The sequence below is a fragment of the Mycteria americana genome, chromosome 1 (assembly GCF_035582795.1).
Source record: "Mycteria americana isolate JAX WOST 10 ecotype Jacksonville Zoo and Gardens chromosome 1, USCA_MyAme_1.0, whole genome shotgun sequence".
NCBI lineage: Eukaryota > Metazoa > Chordata > Aves > Ciconiiformes > Ciconiidae > Mycteria > Mycteria americana.
In genome coordinates, this window is record NC_134365.1 from 89,728,131 (window position 1) to 89,748,339 (window position 20,209).

The window sequence follows — 20,209 nt, forward strand, 5'->3', positions numbered from 1 at the left end:
CAGCAAAAGGGGAGGGAACAGCATATTTCAGAGACGCAAGATGCGACATCCCTCAATATGTTTGGGGAGTTACAGAGAAATAAGGATCCCATCCATAAAGGTAAGCAGCACAGGTAGTTTCCTCTTGCACCAGCAAGATGCAGACTACTGCTGTCCTGAGGCTAATTCAAAGCAGACAGCTCAAGACTCTGCAAACTAGCCTATAGATAGCTTGTCTACTGGTGAGTAATTTTTGTAACCTTTAGAAACTGTGATTAAGCGTGTGTGCATAATAGCTTGTACACATCCCAATATGTAGAAATTGCTATCTTAAATAATCTTCCATTATGATGGTTGGAAACTGTTTGTAGACTTGCCAAAATGGGAAACAGAGGGTTTTAAGCCATTTTGAATGAAACGAGAGCAATTAGGTTGAATAATGGAAAATTGCATAAGTTGCTCAATAAACAGCAATTTTGATAAGTCTAGCAGCTGCCTCAAAGAGGTTGAAGGTTAGAGGTTGAACCTGAAAGAAGGTTATGTTTGTTCTGTTACCATTATTACACATTTTTAAGGCTCAGACAGGTAATTTCACAATCTGAATCCCACTTGTGTTCATCTGAAGTGCAGTGGTTGACTTCATACTATATCTTAAAAATATATTAATTCACTTTATTCCAGTTGTAATGTTAATTTGAGCATTATCTTGCTTGATTTTAGATAGCTTAGTGGGAAATACTGTTTTATTAGGATATGAATGCATTTTAAGTTTGTTTGTTTATTAATAGTAAATCATCCTTGTAAAAGGCTCTCAGGCATAGGGTTTTTCCCTTTCAGAAATGCAGTAAGGTTATAAAAGCTGTAGTCACTCTGCTGGTAAATATTTGTCTCTATCTCTTGATGTGTACCCATGTTCTTCACAGTACATTATACACTTCTGTGTAAGAAAGACACTTGCTTACCTTATCTTTTAAGACCATTACATTAGATGCCTATATATACCTGCGTGTGAGTGCATACTATACTAACAGTGTATGAACCAGGAAAGAAATCTAGTTATTTCTAATTATATATAACTTCAGGAGGTTTGATGGACTGTTTATGTAGTTATGATCTCCTAAAAATCTATTTGGTCCATACTGCAGTTCCCATTGTATTTTGTCATCTCTCATCATTAGGCTCTACTCTTTGAACTACTGTCACTTCTATAACTGAAAGTACTTTGCCTTGAAATTGCGTTACGTATAACAGCCAATGGATCTTGAAATGTTCTTCAAGGTTATTTAACGTACTTCTGTTATCTCACTACAGTTCTGGCAAACTCAAGTGAAAAGCTGTGGAGTTTATTAGCAATGCTCTGAAATATTTAGTCCATCAGAATGTGCCAAAAAAGTATTATATAATCCACAAATATGTTTTTTTTATACATTCTAGATTTACATTTATATTGCAAAGGCAAGCTCTTCAAAGCTCAGAAATCTCTGCATACATTATAGCACTCCACCTGCTTGCCCAGTGCATTCGTTTATGTAGGCCTGAAGGAGCAATGTACCAAAACTAGTATTGTGCAAGAATGGTATAGTCAAAACCTCTTTGAGACAGATGTATCTGTAGTACCATTCAAACACCTCCCTCAGTGCAATATTTCTGTTATGTACTATTTTTATCCTACAAAAAGTCATGTGCAGCATTAGAGTACTTCAGTACTATGGCATACTAACATTTGAAATAAGACATGTTTTGAAAGAATTTGTTTTTATGGAGCATTGGGTTGCAGTCTGGTGAGGAAAAGACCTGAAGAAATGGAACAGCCTTAACAAAAAGACATTTTAATTTCACTGACATTATCAATGACATTGACCTGCTCAGATGTTAACAACATGAATGTTAACACCTCTGGTTATGACGTGATTAATAAGGACAGAGAGGAAAAAGAGTTTCAGAGGTTGGACTATACAGGGAAGATAAAGTTACCTTGGTTTAGGCCTGTAGATCATAGAACCATGAATAATTTAGATTGGAAGGGACCTCTGGGGATAGTCTGGGGGAACCTCCCTGCTCAAAGCAGGTCTAATTAGATCAGGTTGCTCAGGGCCGTGTAGAGCTGAGTCTTGAACACCTCCTGGGAAGGAGATCCTGTAACCTCTCTGGGCAACCTCTTCCAGTATCTGACCCCTCTCAAGGTAAAAAAAAAACCCAACCCAAACCAAAAAATCTGATGTATAATTGGAATTTCTCATGTTCTACCTTGTCTCTTTTGCCTCTCATGTTATTGCTGTGCACCTTCAAGAAGAAATAAATCAGAAGTGAAGATTCCTGAATGCCCATAGACCAGCGTGCCAGCTAACACTGTCTAGGAAAACACAACTGAGGTAGCAGGGTGGAAGGAGAGAATAAGAGGAATATGAAAAGGGCCAAGCCTTTAGCTTAGAAGGATTAGCAATTACATTGATGAGTTACACCTAAGCAGGTTTCTACAATGGGTAGAATTCAAACCCGCACTGTTACAGGGAAATTAAAAACCAGAAGATTTGCAGTTACCAATTAAACATCAATAGAGTTTCTTTTTTTGTTCAGAGACTTTCAGACTCTCTGGCCAGAAGGGACCTCCGTGTTCACCTGTGTTGGTGTGCTTCCCCCGCACCCCCCACCTACCCCCTGCTGAGGTTATCTCCCGTAACCCTGCTCAGGCGATAACCACCAGTGACCGTAACGGATGCATCTGGTCATGATGGCTGCATCTGCTCAAAGTGGATTCAGGCGACAGATAACAACACATTAGCCAAGGGCTATTGGGCAATGCACCCACCTAAACACAGTGAAGAAACTAAAATCTGTGGTTGGTATGCAAATGTGACTTATGGGTCAATCATCTTACCCCCATAAATAGTGGACAGCCCAGGGCCTGTTGAGCTCTCCTGCATGGCAGCAGGCTGCACTCCAGGATCTCCCCTTGAGCAGGGACACCTCTCAAGGTTACTCCTCAAGGCTGAGAGATTCCTTGCTGCAACAGATCCTTGGTAAGTGACTAATAGCATGCTAAACTTTGAAACCTTAGCTAAGTGATGTAAAGGATTGATTGCACATATATAATCCTTTAGACATAAACTGTTGACCAAGTCTGGGACTCAGATTGGATCCAGCTGCACCTAGACTCCTCTCTGAGAAGGAGTTTAGAAAGCAAGGGGGTCCTTTCTGAACCTCATGATTCATTGGGAGGGTCTCCCTGGCAGTTTTGTCTGACCCTGTCCTCTATGCAGTAAATAATCCAGTGTACTTTGCCATTGAATCTTGTTAAACCACTGTTGCATTTACCATTGAACCTTGTTAACTCACTGTTTTATATCAATAAAGTATATTTTTGCTTCTCTCTTACAAGTGAAGTGCATCACTCCATCCACGACATCACCTAGGCTGACCCTCCCTGTGCAGAGGCTGGATAATGTGTTTTCAGAGCTAGATCAAAGAACGTCTTTTAAAAAGAGATCTAATCTTTTCTTCTGCATTCAAGGGGATGGTGACCTAACCACTTTTTCTGAAAAGTTGGTTAACATGTCACTTAAAAGCCTTACCAGCATAAGGTAAATATTTTGGACTTCACTACAAGGAATAAAGATGAAAGTTGCTGAATTGGAAGTTGGTGGTTGCCCAGAGACCAGTGTTCATGGCCTGATAATATTTAGCATGGCCAACCACGGGAGAGTCCCAAACACAGACAACTTCAAAAGCTTTAATTTATCAAATCTCAAGAAAGTTATAAGCAGAATCAGTTGGGGAAATATATCTGGGCAGAACAATGTAAATGGAAGATGGTGGCTCTTGAGGAGGGTTTATTAGCTGTCCAAAAGTTACCATCAAAGAAAAGAACATTGGCTGTACTGTTTTTAGTTGCTAAGGGAAAGCCATTATTAGAAATAAATAAATAATTTATAACAAGTGGAAAAATTGGAAACAGGTTGTAAGAATGATGAATGAGGAGACGCAAATCTTGGAAAATTTATATGGGAAGATAAGACTGCCAAAGAAGAATGTCTCTGGCTGGAAGGTCAAAGGACAATATCAAGTTATTTAAGAACAGTAGTATTAAAAAAAATCTCAAACCCCAGAAATGTTTGGCCATAGCTAGATGCAGCTGATAAAATTGCTTCTAAAGGTGCAGAAAAGACAGAATAATAATCTCTTTACTCTATTTGGAAGAAAGCATTGTGATATATGTATTTCAAATTAGACTGATAAACTAATTTCTGACCCACAAATTATTGACAATATAAATAACAGCTGCTAACATGTTAAATCTGCAGGCCCAAATTATTTGCTTCTAAGAGTCATAAAAGAATTGGCCGAGTTGACTTCTGCACCTCTGATAATTTTTAACAAATCTTGGAATGATGGAAAAACACCAGAAAATCAAGTCTCAGTGATAATATTGTGTCAATATTCAAAGAGAATGAGGATGATACCGCTAATTATAAGTTAGTTAGCCTGATTCAGTCATGGCAAAATAAGGGAAAAGCGGTTAAGGGATTAGCTGTGAAAGACCTGAAGGGTAAGATTATAATTAATGTCAGTTAGCATATTTTTAGGGAAATTAGTCAGATCAAACAGTTGTGCTGGGAAGACAGCAAGTTACACTGGTAAAGACAACAACATTGATATAGTATATAAGGCAGTTGATTTAGTACCTCATTATACTGATCAAAAAATTTGCACAGTGCAATGAGAAGAGAGCCCACATTAACTGGATTAATAACTGGCTAAATGATAGCTCCCAGTATCTATTTGCAAAGCAGAAACTGTCACTGAGCAATCAGGTTTCATTACTCAGAAGCGAGTATCAGCTGGCAGTGGGCTCATCAGGTGGTGTATGGTGTGGGTTCCTTTGCATCTGCTTTTGGGCAGCCATGCTGTGACTAAGCACACACCGGTAGGTGGGTTTGTGCTCAACAGAACCATGTTGTGGTGCAGCTCCATGTGCCATGTGAGCAATTGTGAAGAGCTCAAGGACTCTCACTGTGATAACTCTAGCTCAAAACCATAGGTAAAATGGACCACAGCTTTCCCCAGATGATTTTGAAAGAAAATGCCCACTTTCTTAGCAAAAAAGTGGAAGACTTTGGCTGATAGTCCATGCTCGCAGACAAGTAGCTCAAGGGAACTTGGTGCAAACCAGGACAGAGGGTCTGATACCCATGGGCTGGCTTTTCTTCTGTGGGAGAGCCATCTTGAACCCTCCGTGGCTGTGGCACAAATGCCCTGACTGCATGCATCTAGCAAGACATTTTCAAAGTCTCGTCACTTAATTAAGTCAGAACTTCTCTTTTTCAACACATTGTTCAAGTCCGAGACGCTTTGGAGATAAGATTGTAACAAAACAGGAATTCTCCCCGCTTTCCTGATGAAAGAGGCTGTAACTATTTTTGCTTAAACTTAACAGAAGAAAATTCAGCAACTGGATAAACCGGGCATGGGAAATTTTTGTCAGAAGACAATTATGGGTAAATGCAAACAAGGGACTAAGATTTAAACCCTTTTGCAACCTAACCAAAATGAGCATTATCGATTCAATAAAACTATATTGTAGATGATGTATCTTTTGTTTAATCTCAACTTTTCAATCTTTTTTTCTTTTTTTCCAAAAAAGGGCTCACTGTAGGCACATATTCCTCTGCTTCCCACAACCTGTGTCCTGGAGCACTGAGCAAAGGCAGACTAAAGGGAATTTTTGAAGGATTTTTCAGAATGAATCTTGGGTGCTTTCTTCTTAGGTGCATTTCTCTTTTAGTAATGGTAAAGATGACCCGCAGTGGAACATTTATTCTGACCTGTGGGGAATGTGTCATGATTTGTTTCCTGCCTGAAGACCGATGAAGCTGCTAGCATATGAAATGCTAGTTGTTGGCCATGCTGACAAAAAAAGGCATTTGCAGTTTTTAAGAACTGTCATTAATCATACCTCGTGTCAGGGAGTGAAGAGTGCAGCAGTGCCGGCACATTTCTAAGAAAAGAAGGAGCTGAGAAAAAGGGAAGCAGGACTAAAGGATTGTTTGTGATTGGCCATGTGGCTATTTGGTGCTGTGTCCTGGAGGCAGAGTGGGCTGGTGAGACAAGTAATGGGGGTCCCCAGCCAAATGAAGATGAGAAGCTGAGCTGCTAATTCAGAGGGTAACTTTCACAATGCACATGCCTTTGGGAGAGGTGTGGAAGGTGGAAGTGGGTTGCTTGCCCTAACTTTTCATTCCTTTGCTCCCCAGGGTCCGTGCCAAGACTATTATGTACCTGTGTACCTTAAAATGATTATAAAAGTGCATCAAATTAGTTTCCAAATACATTTCAGTTGTTAAACAATGTCTGTGAGGGATAAGAAGTGTAGCTGATGACAGAGAACATGCAAGATTTATGTGCTGTCACCAACCATACATGAAGTTTAGTGCTATAAGCTGTACTTAAAAGCCTTCTGCTTAATGTAAACAGTACATTTCTTCTACCTGTTGGTAATTAGGTAAATAGACATGAAAAAAAATGAAATAGCATAAACAGAACTATACCAGGCACAGATCTACACCAAATGTTACAGACATTTGCATTATTTATTATGGGATATCCATGAACAATCTCTGAATCTCTGCCATGAGAAAAATTCAGCCAAAACTAAATTTCAAAGTCTTCCTAAAAAGAAATCATAAAACCTGAATGATAATGCTACTTTAACAGTAGCATTTGAGCAAAAATGAATGGCTGTAAATTAGTCCAACCAAATTTAAAACAGGTGCTGGAAGATTTTAATCACCGAAGAATGAATTTCTGGAACATGCTTGCACACTGAGATGTAGGTGCAACTCAGGCTGAGTCAAATACAGCACAAAGGAGGCAGAAAATGGGGGCATGGAATGTCATAAACTCATAAAAATGTAGCTCATAAATTGAGAAGCTGATAGACCTAATGATAGGAGAATGACTGGTTGGGGAAGGTGTCAGTTTAGCCACAGGCTTTCTGCCAGAATTGCTCCTCTACGCAAAAGCAGGCAGAGTAGGAGCAAGCATCAGGTAGAAACCAGGCCTGGAAATAGCTAGACAGGTCCTTGTGTCTGCACAGAAATGTCACAGCTGCAGAGCACACTATGAAAGAGTTTCATGAGGCATATCTACCAAACACATCAGAAGAACAAGTCTTTAGTATTGTGAAAACTCTGCAAGTTACAGTGATCTCTAAGGCCTTCTATGAATATTCTTTTGTCTCTGAGAGATATCTCTTTCCTGTGAGTACAACTTTGTGTGATGCAACTGGCTCACTCAGATCTGGGTTGGGTTTGTTAAGGAAGCTGATTTTCTGTAGTTGCATACACCTTGTTTAGGCCAAACACATGTGTTCCCCCTGGGATTTTGATGGAAACTAGTCAGTTGCCTGGGTATACCGCTGCACCTTTATTTCACTGTTTTGCATTTTCTCCGAATTGATGCTGCCCAGTTACTCAGGCCTGGAATTTCTCCCCCAGCGTGGCATTTTACTCTTTGACATTTCAAGCTTGTTCTGTGTGTAAATAATTTTATTTCAGTTATTTCTATTTCTGCTTTCACTTTCCCTGATGGTGTTCTGTCTGTTTTATATGTTAGAATATGAACCATTTGTGCCTGTTTTTATTAGGTATTCTCAGAAATTGCACATTCTTCCTTTATCCTGCTTAGGAGGAGCTTATTCCCAGTCATTCCATCTTTAACCCAAATATTTCCCTGCCTTGTGTGTACATCTTTGTGAACTAGTTGGGCTCATCACTACAATTGCTGGGCTTTTGCTTGGCATTTGAACATTTTCTATTACACCTGCCAGCTGCTGTTTTGCTGACCTTGTTTGGCATGTTTATTTCCTTTGCTATTTTATTTCTCTAGTCTTTACTGAAATAGCTTAGTATCATGTAATCTGTGCCTTTTAAAGGCCTTTGGGATTTTGATTCAGTGGTCTTTCAGATATTCCTTTCTTTAATGATCACAAGTTTTCTGATCATTAATGAATAGTCCTGATTAAAAAAAAAAAAACAAAAAAAAACAAAACCCACCACAACGAACAACAAAACTCTTCAGGGTGGGGAAAAAAATCCTGGTTCCTCTTTTTTTTATGAACTCCTACTGAGCAAATGGGTAGCATTTCTTCCTGTGGACACAATGTTCTTCCTACCTTTGCATTAGCATTTCAAAACAATGTTCCCCTTTATCTCCCTATACAAAATGCAACCAATACTCCCCAAACCAGTGCCATTCCTTTAATCGTCATCTGTTTTACTAGCCCTAATGATTTTCATGTACAACAGAAAGTGCTCGTTGAATCTGAACTTTTTCAAGATTTCATCAGCATCTCTCATAATTTTTAAAGCTGCCAGGTGATTTACACGGTGCCACCCCAGAGACTTTGGAACTTTCTTTTTATTGTGGTTTTTCTGTACGCAGGTTAGTAATTTTCATCCAACATCTTAGAATCATAGAATCATTTAGGTTGGAAAAGACCTTTAAGATCATCCAGTCCAACCATTAACCTAGCACTGCCAAGTCCACCACTAAACCATGTCCCTAAGCACCACATCTACACGTCTTTTAAATACCTCCAGGGATGGTGACTCAACCACTTCCCTAGGCAGCCTGTTCCAATGCTTGACAACCCTTTTGGTGAAAGAATTTTTCCTAATATCCAATCTATACCTCCCCTGGCACAACTTGAGGCTGTTTCCTCTTGTCCTATGGCTTGTTACTTGGGAGAAGAGACTGACACCCACCTTGCTACGACCGCCTTTCAGGTAGTTGCAGAGAGCAATAAGGTCTCCTCTGAGCCTCCTTTTGTCCAGACTAAACAACCCCAGTTCGCTCAGTCGCTCCTCATAAGAATTCTGCTCTAGACCCTTCACCAGCTTCGTTGCCCTTCTCTGGACACACTCCAGCACCTCAATGTCTCTCTTGTAGTGAGGGGCCCAAAACTGAACACAGTATTTGAGGTGCGGCCTCACCAGTGCCGAGTACAGGGGCACGATCACTTCCCTAGTCCTGCTGGCCACGCTATTTCTGGTACAAGCCAGGATGCCATTGGCCTTCTTGGCCACCTGGGCACACTGCTGGCTCATATTCAGCTGGCTATCGACCAACACTCCCAGGTCCTTTTCCACTGGGCAGCTTTCCAGCCACTCTTCCCCAAGCCTGTACTGTTGCATGGGGTTGTTGTGACCCAAGTGCAGGACCTGGCATCATCTTCCACTGCCTTGTTCTTTTTTCTATATTTACTGGGACTTGTGATTTCCACTTTAAGGACTTCATTGCATTCCAGTCTTATTTAATGCAAATTTTAGGTAACAAAAAGAAAAACATAAACAGTAAGCACAGCACTCATGCTGCTATCTTTCAGCCTGACTTTAGTCTCTGCGTCTATTCATGAAGGAGTATGTGAAAATCTAGCGATGGTACAACATAATAACCTACCAGCGGTTATTTAACTATTGGATGGAACATAAATTTCCATTGCAGCATTTATAGGGAGGCTGGATAGGCTCTCTGAGGCATGAAAGGACTAGGTGCAGAGCTCTGAAGATGTTCAGGCAAGATCAGCAGATTTTTATTCATGCTTGAGAGAGAAGGGATGAAGCTGGCTTCATTCTTCCTGAGGAGAGATGGCTCGGTGTTCTTAGTTGTCAGAGTGTGTGCACGTGTGTGTGTGTTTCTGGAAGGGAAAAGAAAGAGAATGTATAATGACAGTGAAGGTATATAATCATAGATAGAGTAGAGAAGAAGTTCCCAGTCTAATCTTTGTGGGCATTTCCATCAACAGTGGTGTTGTGGTTTAGCCCCAGTTGGCAATTAAGTACCACACAGCCGCTTGCTCACCCTCCTCCCCCGGTGGGATGGGGGAGAGAATCAGAAGAGCAAAAGTAAGAAAACTCGTGGGTTGAAATAAGATCAGTTTAATAATTGGAACATAATAATAATAATAATAATAATAATAATAATAATAAATTATTATATATTAATTATAATATAATTATTATAATTATTATAATTATTATTATTATTATTATTATTATTATTATTATTATTTATAATGAGAAGGACAACAACAAGAGAGCGAGAGAGGAACAAAACCCAAGGGAAAATAAACAGTGATACAACCGCTCACCACCTGCTGACCAATGCCCAGCCAGTCCCCGAGCAGTGACCGCCTACCCCCCGGCCAACTCCCCCCAGTTTATATACTGAGCATGATGTCAAATGGTATGGAATAGCCCTTTGGCCAGTTTGGATCAACTATCCTGGCTGTGCCCCCTCCCAGTTTCTTGTGCACCTGGCAGAGCATGGGAAGCTGAAAAGTCCTTGACCAGTGTAAACACCACTTAGCAACAACCAAAACATCAGCATGTTATCACTATTATTCTCATACTAAAATCCAAAACACAGCACTATACCAGCTACTAGGAAGAATATTAACTCTATCCCAGCCAAAACCAGGACAAGTAGCAACACTGGTCACCACAACCAGTGCAGGCAGCAGCAGAAACACCTTTTTTCCTCACCTGTTGTCACATGCCTAGATTTCCCCAGAGAAGCTCTGTTTTGGTATCCAGAATTTCAAACTTGCTGGAACTGGAGGATTTTTAAGCGTATCTAGTAGATCCAAGTGGCTGCAAGTCTCTGGCATAGTTGTTCCAGCTGGGCAGCTGCATGTCTGGAAGTCACGATGGTTTCAAACACACACCTTGCGCAGCTGCTGCATACCCGTCAAGTACAGCTAATGCCATGAGGATGCACTGGACTCAGTTACCATCTGTCTGCTATTCAGTCAGTTGAGCCTGACCAGCATTTCCAGGAAATGCTGGGTTCATTGTGTATGTATGACTTTGATTCATACCTTAATAAATGCAGTATGATCCAAAAGCTCACATTTATTACTCGCATACACCTATGTACATCTGGGAAATCCCAGACCAGCAGTGGGAGGCTACTTACCCTCACATGGCAGAGCTGGAATACAGGCAGGGATCTGCTGGGATTTGTGGCTAGAAAGCCTCATGCAATGGGAGTGGGGAGGATATTAAAAGGTGCATAAGGCATATCCTAGCTGCTAACTAGAGGCACTTTGGAGACATCATGTAGGGCCCTTGCTGGATAAATTTCCACTGCAGCTTCTGCAGGGAAGACCTGCAGTGCTAGCCTGCTGTTTGGGTATGTGTAATTACAGACCCAAGCACAAACTCAGCTCAGAGACTGTGGGAAGGAAGAATGGTGGCCACCTGAGGGCTGGGTGGCTTTAGATGACTGGGAGGGAATGATGGGGGAGAGGGAGAAAGTACTAGGTAAGTGAGGGGGAGGATTATTGAAAAGTGTAATGGGCAGACTGACAAATCAAGAGAAGGCTTTGTGTTTGGGTGATGAATATAATCTTTCATGGAAAGCAGTTCCGCTGGCTTGAATTTCAACCTGCACAGAGGTGGATGGGAAATCCCTGTCTTAACTGTTGCCAGTCCTGATAGGCACCCTGATGGCTTCACAAGGTAGCAAGGATGAGCACAATGCTTGGGGCAGAGCTACACGGCTTTCCCTGCTGCACGTCAGTCTGCAGTTAGCTAGGTAAATGCAGGCTAGACAACAGCATGCCAGGAATTTGTTGGCTGAGCATAGCATCCATGCAACAAAGTCATGCATTTGCCCACTGTAGCTGATGATGGTGCCCGTGATCTGGCTTTTTTGATTCATTTGGAACAAGGGAGCATTGGTACATGAACCTCATATAGTCCACGGCGTATCATGCTAAATCACAGCTACTGTGTCTGGTCAATTTGCCTTGATGCATTCAACTCCACCCTCAGGCTTGAGCTAGCCTAGGAGATCTGGGTATAAAGGTAATACAGATATAGCCTGGGAGAGCTCCTGTTTGTGTAGAGCCTTTCTTCCCTCCGGACCTGTGGCTGGGCTAATGAAGGGAGCTGCTAATGTGAGAGCTGGCTCTATTATTTTTACATCAAGTGGTATATTCTCCTTTAACAGCAGAATTCTTCACTGACTGTCCATGGACTGAGTCTAATTCAGTAGCATGAGCTGATCGAGAACATATTACCTGACGATTAGGTTTCCAAAGGTCTGGCTTATCAGCTTGTTGTAGTTCTAAGGCAGTTTAGACTTGAATGTCCATTTTTCTTTCATGTTTTTTTCTCTTTCTAAAGAGAAATGTCTTTTAATTGCTCTTTTAGCATGGAATGAAGATAATGCAGAACTATCAACAATGCAATGATAAAATGTCAAATGGCAACATATGCAGGGGCCCTTCAGTTTTCTACATATTTATGACTGACTTTCTTTTAATATAAAACGGGTTTTTTCTTTCAATGTACAGATACAGAATAAAATCACTTGAAAGCAAAGAATGAAATTGGATCTCATTAAAACATGGAGTTAGCGAAATGGTGACAGATGGGTCCTGCTGGGAAGGAGAACATCATTGAATGAGACTGGGATAAGTTAGTGAGTTTGCAATTATAAAGCATGTGGCTCTGTAATTTCTAACCCCCAGTTCTGCAAAGTAATCAGTGCAGTTGGGCCCATACACCTGCAGGGAGGCTCACTGAGACAGGCATGAAGATCTGTGTAGAAAAACAGGGACAGGGACATGCAGATATCCCAAAACATAGCTGTAAGGAAGCGAATCTCCCTCTTTCCTAGCCAAATTTTAATCTGCCCTCTCCAGAATGGAAGAACACTTCACTGTGAAATATGAAGCTGATTTTCATGCTCCCCTGTAGTGGTTACCAGACCTGGGCTGGAATTTTAAGAAAAACATGAGCCTTTCAAACATTGATTGATCTGCCATTGTTAAGTGTTGTCCATCGCAGTATGCCTGTGGCAATGGGTGACAGGTTTTTTAATTATGTTTCTAAGAGGACTCTGAGTTGTTTTTTATAATGTTGAAAATCTTTATCTTGACTCATTTCTGTAATAAAGTTTTGGCAATGGGAAGCTGTAATTTATTTACTTAGAAATTTCTCATCTCCATTATTGTAAAGATGTCTTAGCAATTCTATTTTTAGGATTGCACAAATGGGCATAAATCCTGTTTTTCTTTTAAAGCAGATTGTGTTTGCATGTAAAACATCAAATGTGTGAGATTTGTGTCCATCTGAATGGTCAGCTTGGTTTTTATTTCCAGGGACAACCTCAGTCATCAAGTCCCACCATATGCAAACCCAGACCACCATGCAGATGATATATTTAACTTGTTACACAATCTCTTCCATATGTTTAACAAACTCCAATAATTTAAGGATGGTCCTCCCAGTGCACACTACAGGCAACTATTTGGTCTCAAGGTCCTGAAGCCATGCAGCTCTTGGCCCTTTTTTCTGAGCATCTTTGGAAAACTTACTTCCACTTTCTCAGCCAAAGAATGGCAGTGCTGCTGCTGATCCCAATACACACTCGTAGATCTCACATCTGCTTTTACAATCTGATATTTATGCCCATTTTGTGTCTCTGTACAGAAGTTGCCATGAGCAAGTTCAGTTTTCATAGCTGCAAATTTATTGGTATAGTCTAATACTCTTTCATGGTTCCCAAATTCCTTTTTGATGTGCAAGTCCTTTCATGCCTTAGGGAAGCACAGAAGAAAACACAGAAGTACTTGAAACGTTAATAAATAGGTGCTGGAGGCTGATATTATAGGCCAACTGGGTGCAAGAGGACCTGGTGTCTTAGTGATGAATCAGAAATGCTACAAGAAGGGGGAGGCATGTCAGGAAAGACTGGGAGGATGCAAAGCTTGAAGTGACACAGCAAGGGCAATTGCACACAAAAAATTATCTTTCCAGAAGCACTCTGAATGGACCTGAAAGGTGCAAGACTGCCTTTGTGAGAACCATACACAAGGAAGCAAGACAATGCCTAGGTGGAACAGTTTGGCTGAGGTGATGGATGGGAAAGTCCATATCTTTGATATGTTACACAGAAAAAACTCAACAAGGTGTGATTCAGAACTTGGATGTGAGGATTTAGGGAGAATTCAGAGCAGAAGTTATGCATGGGTTGCATGGGTCTGCATGCATGCATGGGTTATGGGTCTGAATTAGGAGAAGATTGTGTTCTCCACCTCAATCAAGAAAGGACATAGGAGAATGAGATTAGGGCAGTATTAATCATCCTGCTATAGCCACATTGAGGATGAGCAAGGCTAGTCTTTCTCATAAAGATCTAAAGGTAAGGGTTGTTTTGAACAAAACAGGATCTGAATTGGAGAGGTTGATTTGTGAGTTGTCCACATAGAAATAATAGTAAAATGTATGTTTACATACATTCAGCAACACAGGGAGGAGGTGTATAGAGAGCAGGGAAATGGGCCAAATACCACAGTCTTGCAGCAAAGCTTGGCTGTGGGTGAAGATTCTCTTCCAAAGTAATGATTGGAAGGATAGGATGAGAAACATGAAGACAGAGTCACAGGAGCCACTAGATTTCACAAAGAGTGTGCTCACCGGACCCCAGGTACCATCCGGTCCTAGAGGACATGAATGCTGTTTTGAGCTGTGTCAGACTTTCCATGGAACCTGGGGGCCAGAGAAAAGACTGGAAAGTGCTTGGGAGAAAACTGAAGAGGCGGCTTTGCAAATAATGATTGCAGACCATGTGCCCAGATTGTGATGCTAGAAGGGATCACTGCGGTCATTTCAAGAATAAAGAAGTAATATGTGGATATGGATCTGTACTTCCACAGGACTTACTTTGTCTACCTTTGAAAAATATGAACTACCCTAATAACTTTCCAGAAATGTTGGCTTGTGGAAATACAGTGACTTTAGTGCTGACAATCAAGCACGTTTGCACCTCAAGCTCCCAGTTACATTAGTAATTGATCAAAGACAAGGCAGTGAGTACAGGAAATTCCTGGTTCTTGTGAAAACCTTTAGGTTTCAGTGCACTTCTGAGAATGTTCTGGGCATCTCTAAGAAAAGCACTAATAGATGCAGAATCTATATAGTATAGCACAGGCTCACAAAAACAACTAATTCAATATAGTTCTGTATTTAATGTTGTTCGGCTACAGAGCAACACCACTGCAGTGTGGAAAATCACTGGCAGACTTCCAGGGATATGCATATTACCCAGTATGACAGAACCAAAGGATGAAAAATTACTCCTAGACCTTTGTAAAGAGTAGGGAAATCAAAACAAGCACAAAATTGTAGAAATACAAAACTTCATCATGATTTAGACACAGATGCTTTAGAATTTGGAAAGGTCATCATAAACTACAAAACCTACAGAAATGTCACTTCTTTGCAATGAGCTAAACACAAAGAAACGTTTTATAAATAAATTGGAAGCTTCTGCTCAGTCTTTTAAAGCAAAACAAAAACTAGCAGTTGGCAGAGAAGAGTGAAGCAAAGGGCAAAAAGACTGAAGAACAAACGCCTTCATGGGCTGATCTTTTTTTTTTCAGACTATGTGTGAAAGCAATTTAACAAGTGAAGACTTGATCATATTTGAAGATATTTTACTTTACCAGATCAAAACTAGAAGACAATTGAAATGGCCAACAGACCAGTTGCAACCTATTGATCCTGTAGTAACAACATAAAATGTTAGGTTTAGTAGCTGTACTGGTTGGATTGCATTGTAAGATCATTGATAATGCAGCTCTTTTTGTGTATGCCCTCTCTTTGATATCTCTGTCCCACACTGGCTCTTTAGTTTTTATCAGCTCATGGCAGAGTTTCTCACTTTATCCTGTTTTTTACTAGGGCAAGGCTAGCGAGCAGGGTCCAGCTGTCTACTGCATGGCATTGTTGTGGGTCTTCTCTGTAAAAAACAGAGAAGAGGAAGCAAAAATATAAGTTGCTGGAAGAGTTTGGCTGGGTGGACAGATGGGAAAGGCCATTATCTCGGATACGTTATGCAAAAGGATCCAGCAAGGTGCGATTCATAGCTTGGATGTGAGGACACAGGGAGTGATCAGAGCGGAAAAGTTAGTCTTGTGTAGAAGAAGATGGTCTCCTTCACCTTGATCAGTTAACTTCAGATAACCTGACTGACCCTAAGTGTTTATTAATCTGGATTTTTTTGACCCACCCACACCTGCGCCACTACATTGACCATCAGAAGTTTTTTTATTAGCTCAGCTGCTTTCCCTCCTTGGAATCCTCCCAAATTAACCTCTCTTGAGGGCTTAATTTCCATAGAATACCACACTTCAGACCAGAAGCTGAGCACTAACCTTCATTAATTGTGTCCAGCTAGACTTGGGACATTTTTTTCACACGCCAGCATAATTCCCCAAAGATTCAAAATATTTAAAGGAAAGTATAAGACTGATAACAGACCTAAATGCCTGGTATTACTGTTATCAAACCTGCTCTGTTCAGATACCAGCAGCTGCTGTGACTGGGATCAAGGGCACCCCACTCACGGGCACTGACAGCATTAGTGGCAGTGGAAGCCACTCGTGGCTCTGTGCCTGCTCTGTCTGCCTGCAGGACACATGCCTCAACACTTTCTCTCCCACTTTCTTTGTGTATTTACACCTGTAGACTGGATTCCTCACCCCTCGGCTGGGGGTTCCCCGCAGGGAGCTGCTGCCTGCCACTTCCACTCATTTCTCACCATATCAGTCCTACCACAGTCTGTGGACGCTGCCTTCCACCTTGCAAGTCCTCTCCAGCCCAGCTAAGTTCACTTCAGCAGATTGAACCAACCTGTCCTCTCCCCTGGCTTTACATTTCCTTGGCTGGGATTCAACCTCGTCTGCCAGGTTCACTAAACACACTCTGCTCTCCATAATCTGGGAGTACTCAAGGGTCCGGTGATCTTGTTAAATCTTTAAAAAGTGAAAAACATCCTTCTTTGAAAAGAGCTGGAGATGCAACTCGTATCCCAAACTTAAGGACCTGCTTTTGTTATTTTAACTCCTCTGAATCTGGTTTCTGCAGCTACCTTGCCCAGGCCTTTACTTGACCTTTCCTTCTGCTTTTGCATGAAACCCTTTACAGACTGGGGAGCTTTGGCTTGTGCACACATGCAGGCAGCAATGCATGACTGAGGAGGGTAAAACAGTCACGTTTAATATTTCTGAGGGGTAATTCAGGTATGTTTTCTTCCCGTCACTTCATCTATGCCCCTTCTCATAGCACTTCTCACTTAACATTCCCACAGGTTTAAAGTGGCTCAGGGAGCTGGGTGGCTCAAACAGTTAAAAGTCACTACATCCGGCAGTATTTCTTGCAGATTCTCAGCCCGCAGCTGTCACAGGACAGATGTCCCAGGCAGTGTGCTCTGCTGTCCCGGCCGATCCCCTAAGATAAACCAAAACCACCACACCGGGGGACGCACAGGCTGATGCCTTCATAGGGTACCAGTATGCGTTACGTGTGCTCACATCAGAGCTTGGTGCAGCTGTCGTGCCGGAGACAGCCATTGCTCTTCCACGGGGGCAGGCCCTACCTTAAGAGGTCCCCAGGACGATTACGCGGTCCCGCGCGACGTTTCCCAAAAAACACCTTGGGTTTTGCTGCCCGACCAACCACCCTCACCGGCGCCAGCGACCCGGCTGACAGCGCGGCCAAGAGCGACACCGGCGCTGCCGCAGCGGTGCGGCAAGACACCGCTTCCCGTAGGGGTCAACGCCGAGCCGCCGGGGAGGCTGGGGAGGCCGCGGCAGCGGCGCCGAGCCGAGCTGCCCGGCCCTGCCTGTTCCTGCCTGCCCTGCCTGCCAGCGCACCCCGGCCGGGCCGCCCCCTACTTCGGTGAACTGCGCGGGCAGTCTCCGCCCCCTACCCCGCCCCTCCCGCCGAAGGGGCGGGGCTCTCTTGGCAGCGGCTTCCCCGAGACCTCGCTTTCCCCAGCGCGCCTGCGCCAGTCGCCGCCGCGCAGGCGCCCTGGGGGCGGGGAGAGGGTCCGGAGTGGAATTGCGGTGGCCGTTCCCGGCGCCGTTCGCCGATCGCAGCGGGGCGGTGCGTCGGGGATGAGCCTCCGCCCGGCCCAGCTAAGGGGACGTGGGCGGAGGGACACCGCGCGCCAGGTTGGGCCCTCTGTAGCCCGGTGCTGCTCGCCGCTGCCAGCGGCGTCCCCCAGCCGAGCGGCCGCGGAGCTCAGGAAGCGCCGCTGACCGGAGCCGCCCGCTCGGGCCCTGCTGGCCCCGGGGCGCGGGAAGGGGGGGCACGCAGGTAGTGGGGCGGCCGCGCCCCGGCCCGAGCCCCCGGGGGGGCGGGGGCTGTTGGGGCGGCCCGGCCCCCTCTCCCCTCCCCCCCCGCGCGGTGGCTCGGTGGGCGAGGGGGGACGCGGCCCGGCGCCCGTGGGGAGGATGGTGAAGCCGCCCCCAGCCCCCGCACCGGGCCGGGAGGCGGCCGAGCCGAGCCGGGCCCGCGCCGCCAGGGCCGCCCTCCGCCGGGGCTGAGGGGATGAGCCGTGCCCCGCGGGGTGGTCGCTAGCGGAAGGATGACCACTCCCGCCCTGCTGCCGCTCTCCGGGCGGAGGCTGCCACCCCTGAACCTGGGCGCCTCCGCCTTCCCGCACCACAGGGCTACCTTGAGACTCTCCGAAAAATTTATCCTGCTCCTTATTCTTAGTGCCTTCATCACCCTGTGCTTCGGGGCGTTCTTCTTCCTCCCCGACTCCTCGAAGCACAAGCGCTTTGACCTGGGCTTGGAGGATGTGCTCATTCCTCACGTGGATACCAGCAAAGGGGGCAAGAACCCCGGCGGCTTCCTCATCCACGGGCAAGGGCACGACGAGCACCGGCACAGGTAGGTGCCTTCCTCGCCGGAAAGGGAGCGGCGCTGCCGCTGTGGCCGTGAGCCGGGTCCCCGTGGGAGCAGGACCGGGTGGAAGGGAGATCCGTTAAAACAGGTCCTTCCCGTACTGCTGTCTCTCCTCTCTCCGACATCCTCATGTCTTCCCAACGTGTATCAACTTCTGAGCGCTAGCCTTGTGTCCTCCAGCTGCCTCCACGTAGCTGTGGCTCCATGTTTTCTTTTCCAGTGTGAATTTAGCCTTCTGGCTAGTGAGGGCTGGGAGGATAAATACAAGCTCTCCTCCAGTGACTGATTTGTTTTTCTCGCCCTAGCTAATTCCCTGGGTAAGTCGTGGAAAAAAGGGACTTAAGTTACTGCATTGGTGGAGACGGTATAACTGACTGAAAAACTGCTGCATCTTTTCTGTAGCTTTTATGTGCTTACTCAAAACAGCTGCTTGTTGCTGGACAGCAAGAACTTTGATCTGATGAAGACTTCATGCTGTGACCCAGAGGCAGTCAGCCTACAATGTGCAGGACACAGAACTAGTGTAGATGGCATAATTGCCTTTTCTGGCCCTTAAAATCACTTGTTATAATGTTATTCTAGACAATTGGAGGTGCTGGTGGCTAAGTTTCCTTAATTGTGTTTGCCAGTGTAGAGAAATTGGAGATAAAATAATAGTTAAGAGTAACAAGGGTAAATGTCATGCTGTTGATAGCTTTTTGGGGCCCCCTAAAGCTTTCTGCAGTGCAAGCCTCTAAATGTTCAAGACTGGGTCATGTGAAGTTAAGCCTTCAAAACTGAGATTCAAAAACTTAAATGAGGGTTTTACAGAACATTTGCTTCTAACATACATTAATTGCTTAAATCCTACCCTGGCGCCTGGATCATAGTGAAGCTGACTGATCTCTCTTCACTGTCAAAGATGTGTAAAATGTGATGAGGACGGGTGATGAAATATATGCTCTTCAATCCTGAAAGTAGTAATACAGTGAAATTTAAAGAAAGGTTACTTATGCTGATAGTGTTGCTTTGAGAACAGTTTAAAATATATTCTGTTGACATGATATAAGAATTATTTAAAGGTTATTTGTGCTGGATTAAAAGGAGAGGATATAATTGCCTCTCTTTTATTAATCTGTTATGAATTATAAAGACTACCTGGATACTATGTTATTTTTCCTTAAGTTATTTTTGTCTTGGGGCGCTTATCACGAGCTCTGTCTCCCTAACTGAAAGGGCACAGATGCTTAATATTTAACAAGGACTTCTTTTGTCTGTGATGTTAATTGCTGGTGTGGTTAAATGCTGCACAAAACATGGGTTTAGACACTCTCTAATATGCCTTTGAAGTTCTCATCTTTCACTGTCTTTTTGTGTGATCTTATTTCTTAGCTTTCCCAATCACTCTGGTACATGCAGGCAAAATGAGGTTCTGAAATAGAAGACAGATGAAACAAAAAGAGACGTTCAGCAGAAATTTTCAAAAT

The 20,209-nt window shown here is 43.5% G+C and overlaps 1 protein-coding gene across 8 annotated transcripts in view; it reads left to right on the forward strand.

Moving 5' to 3' along the window:
- Positions 1-17,857: 17,857 nt before the first annotated feature.
- MAN1A2 (mannosidase alpha class 1A member 2) overlaps positions 17,858-20,209 on the forward strand; it is a 158,481-nt gene continuing 156,129 nt past the window's right edge. For all 8 annotated transcript variants that reach the window (XR_012777073.1, XR_012777076.1, XM_075511580.1 and 5 more), the window contains exon 1: positions 17,858-18,728. Coding sequence is in view for 6 of the 8 variants with exons in the window: in XM_075511580.1 (XP_075367695.1) it covers positions 18,421-18,728 (308 nt within the window). In the remaining 2 variants the exon portion in view is untranslated. The remainder of the gene's footprint in view (positions 18,729-20,209) is intronic.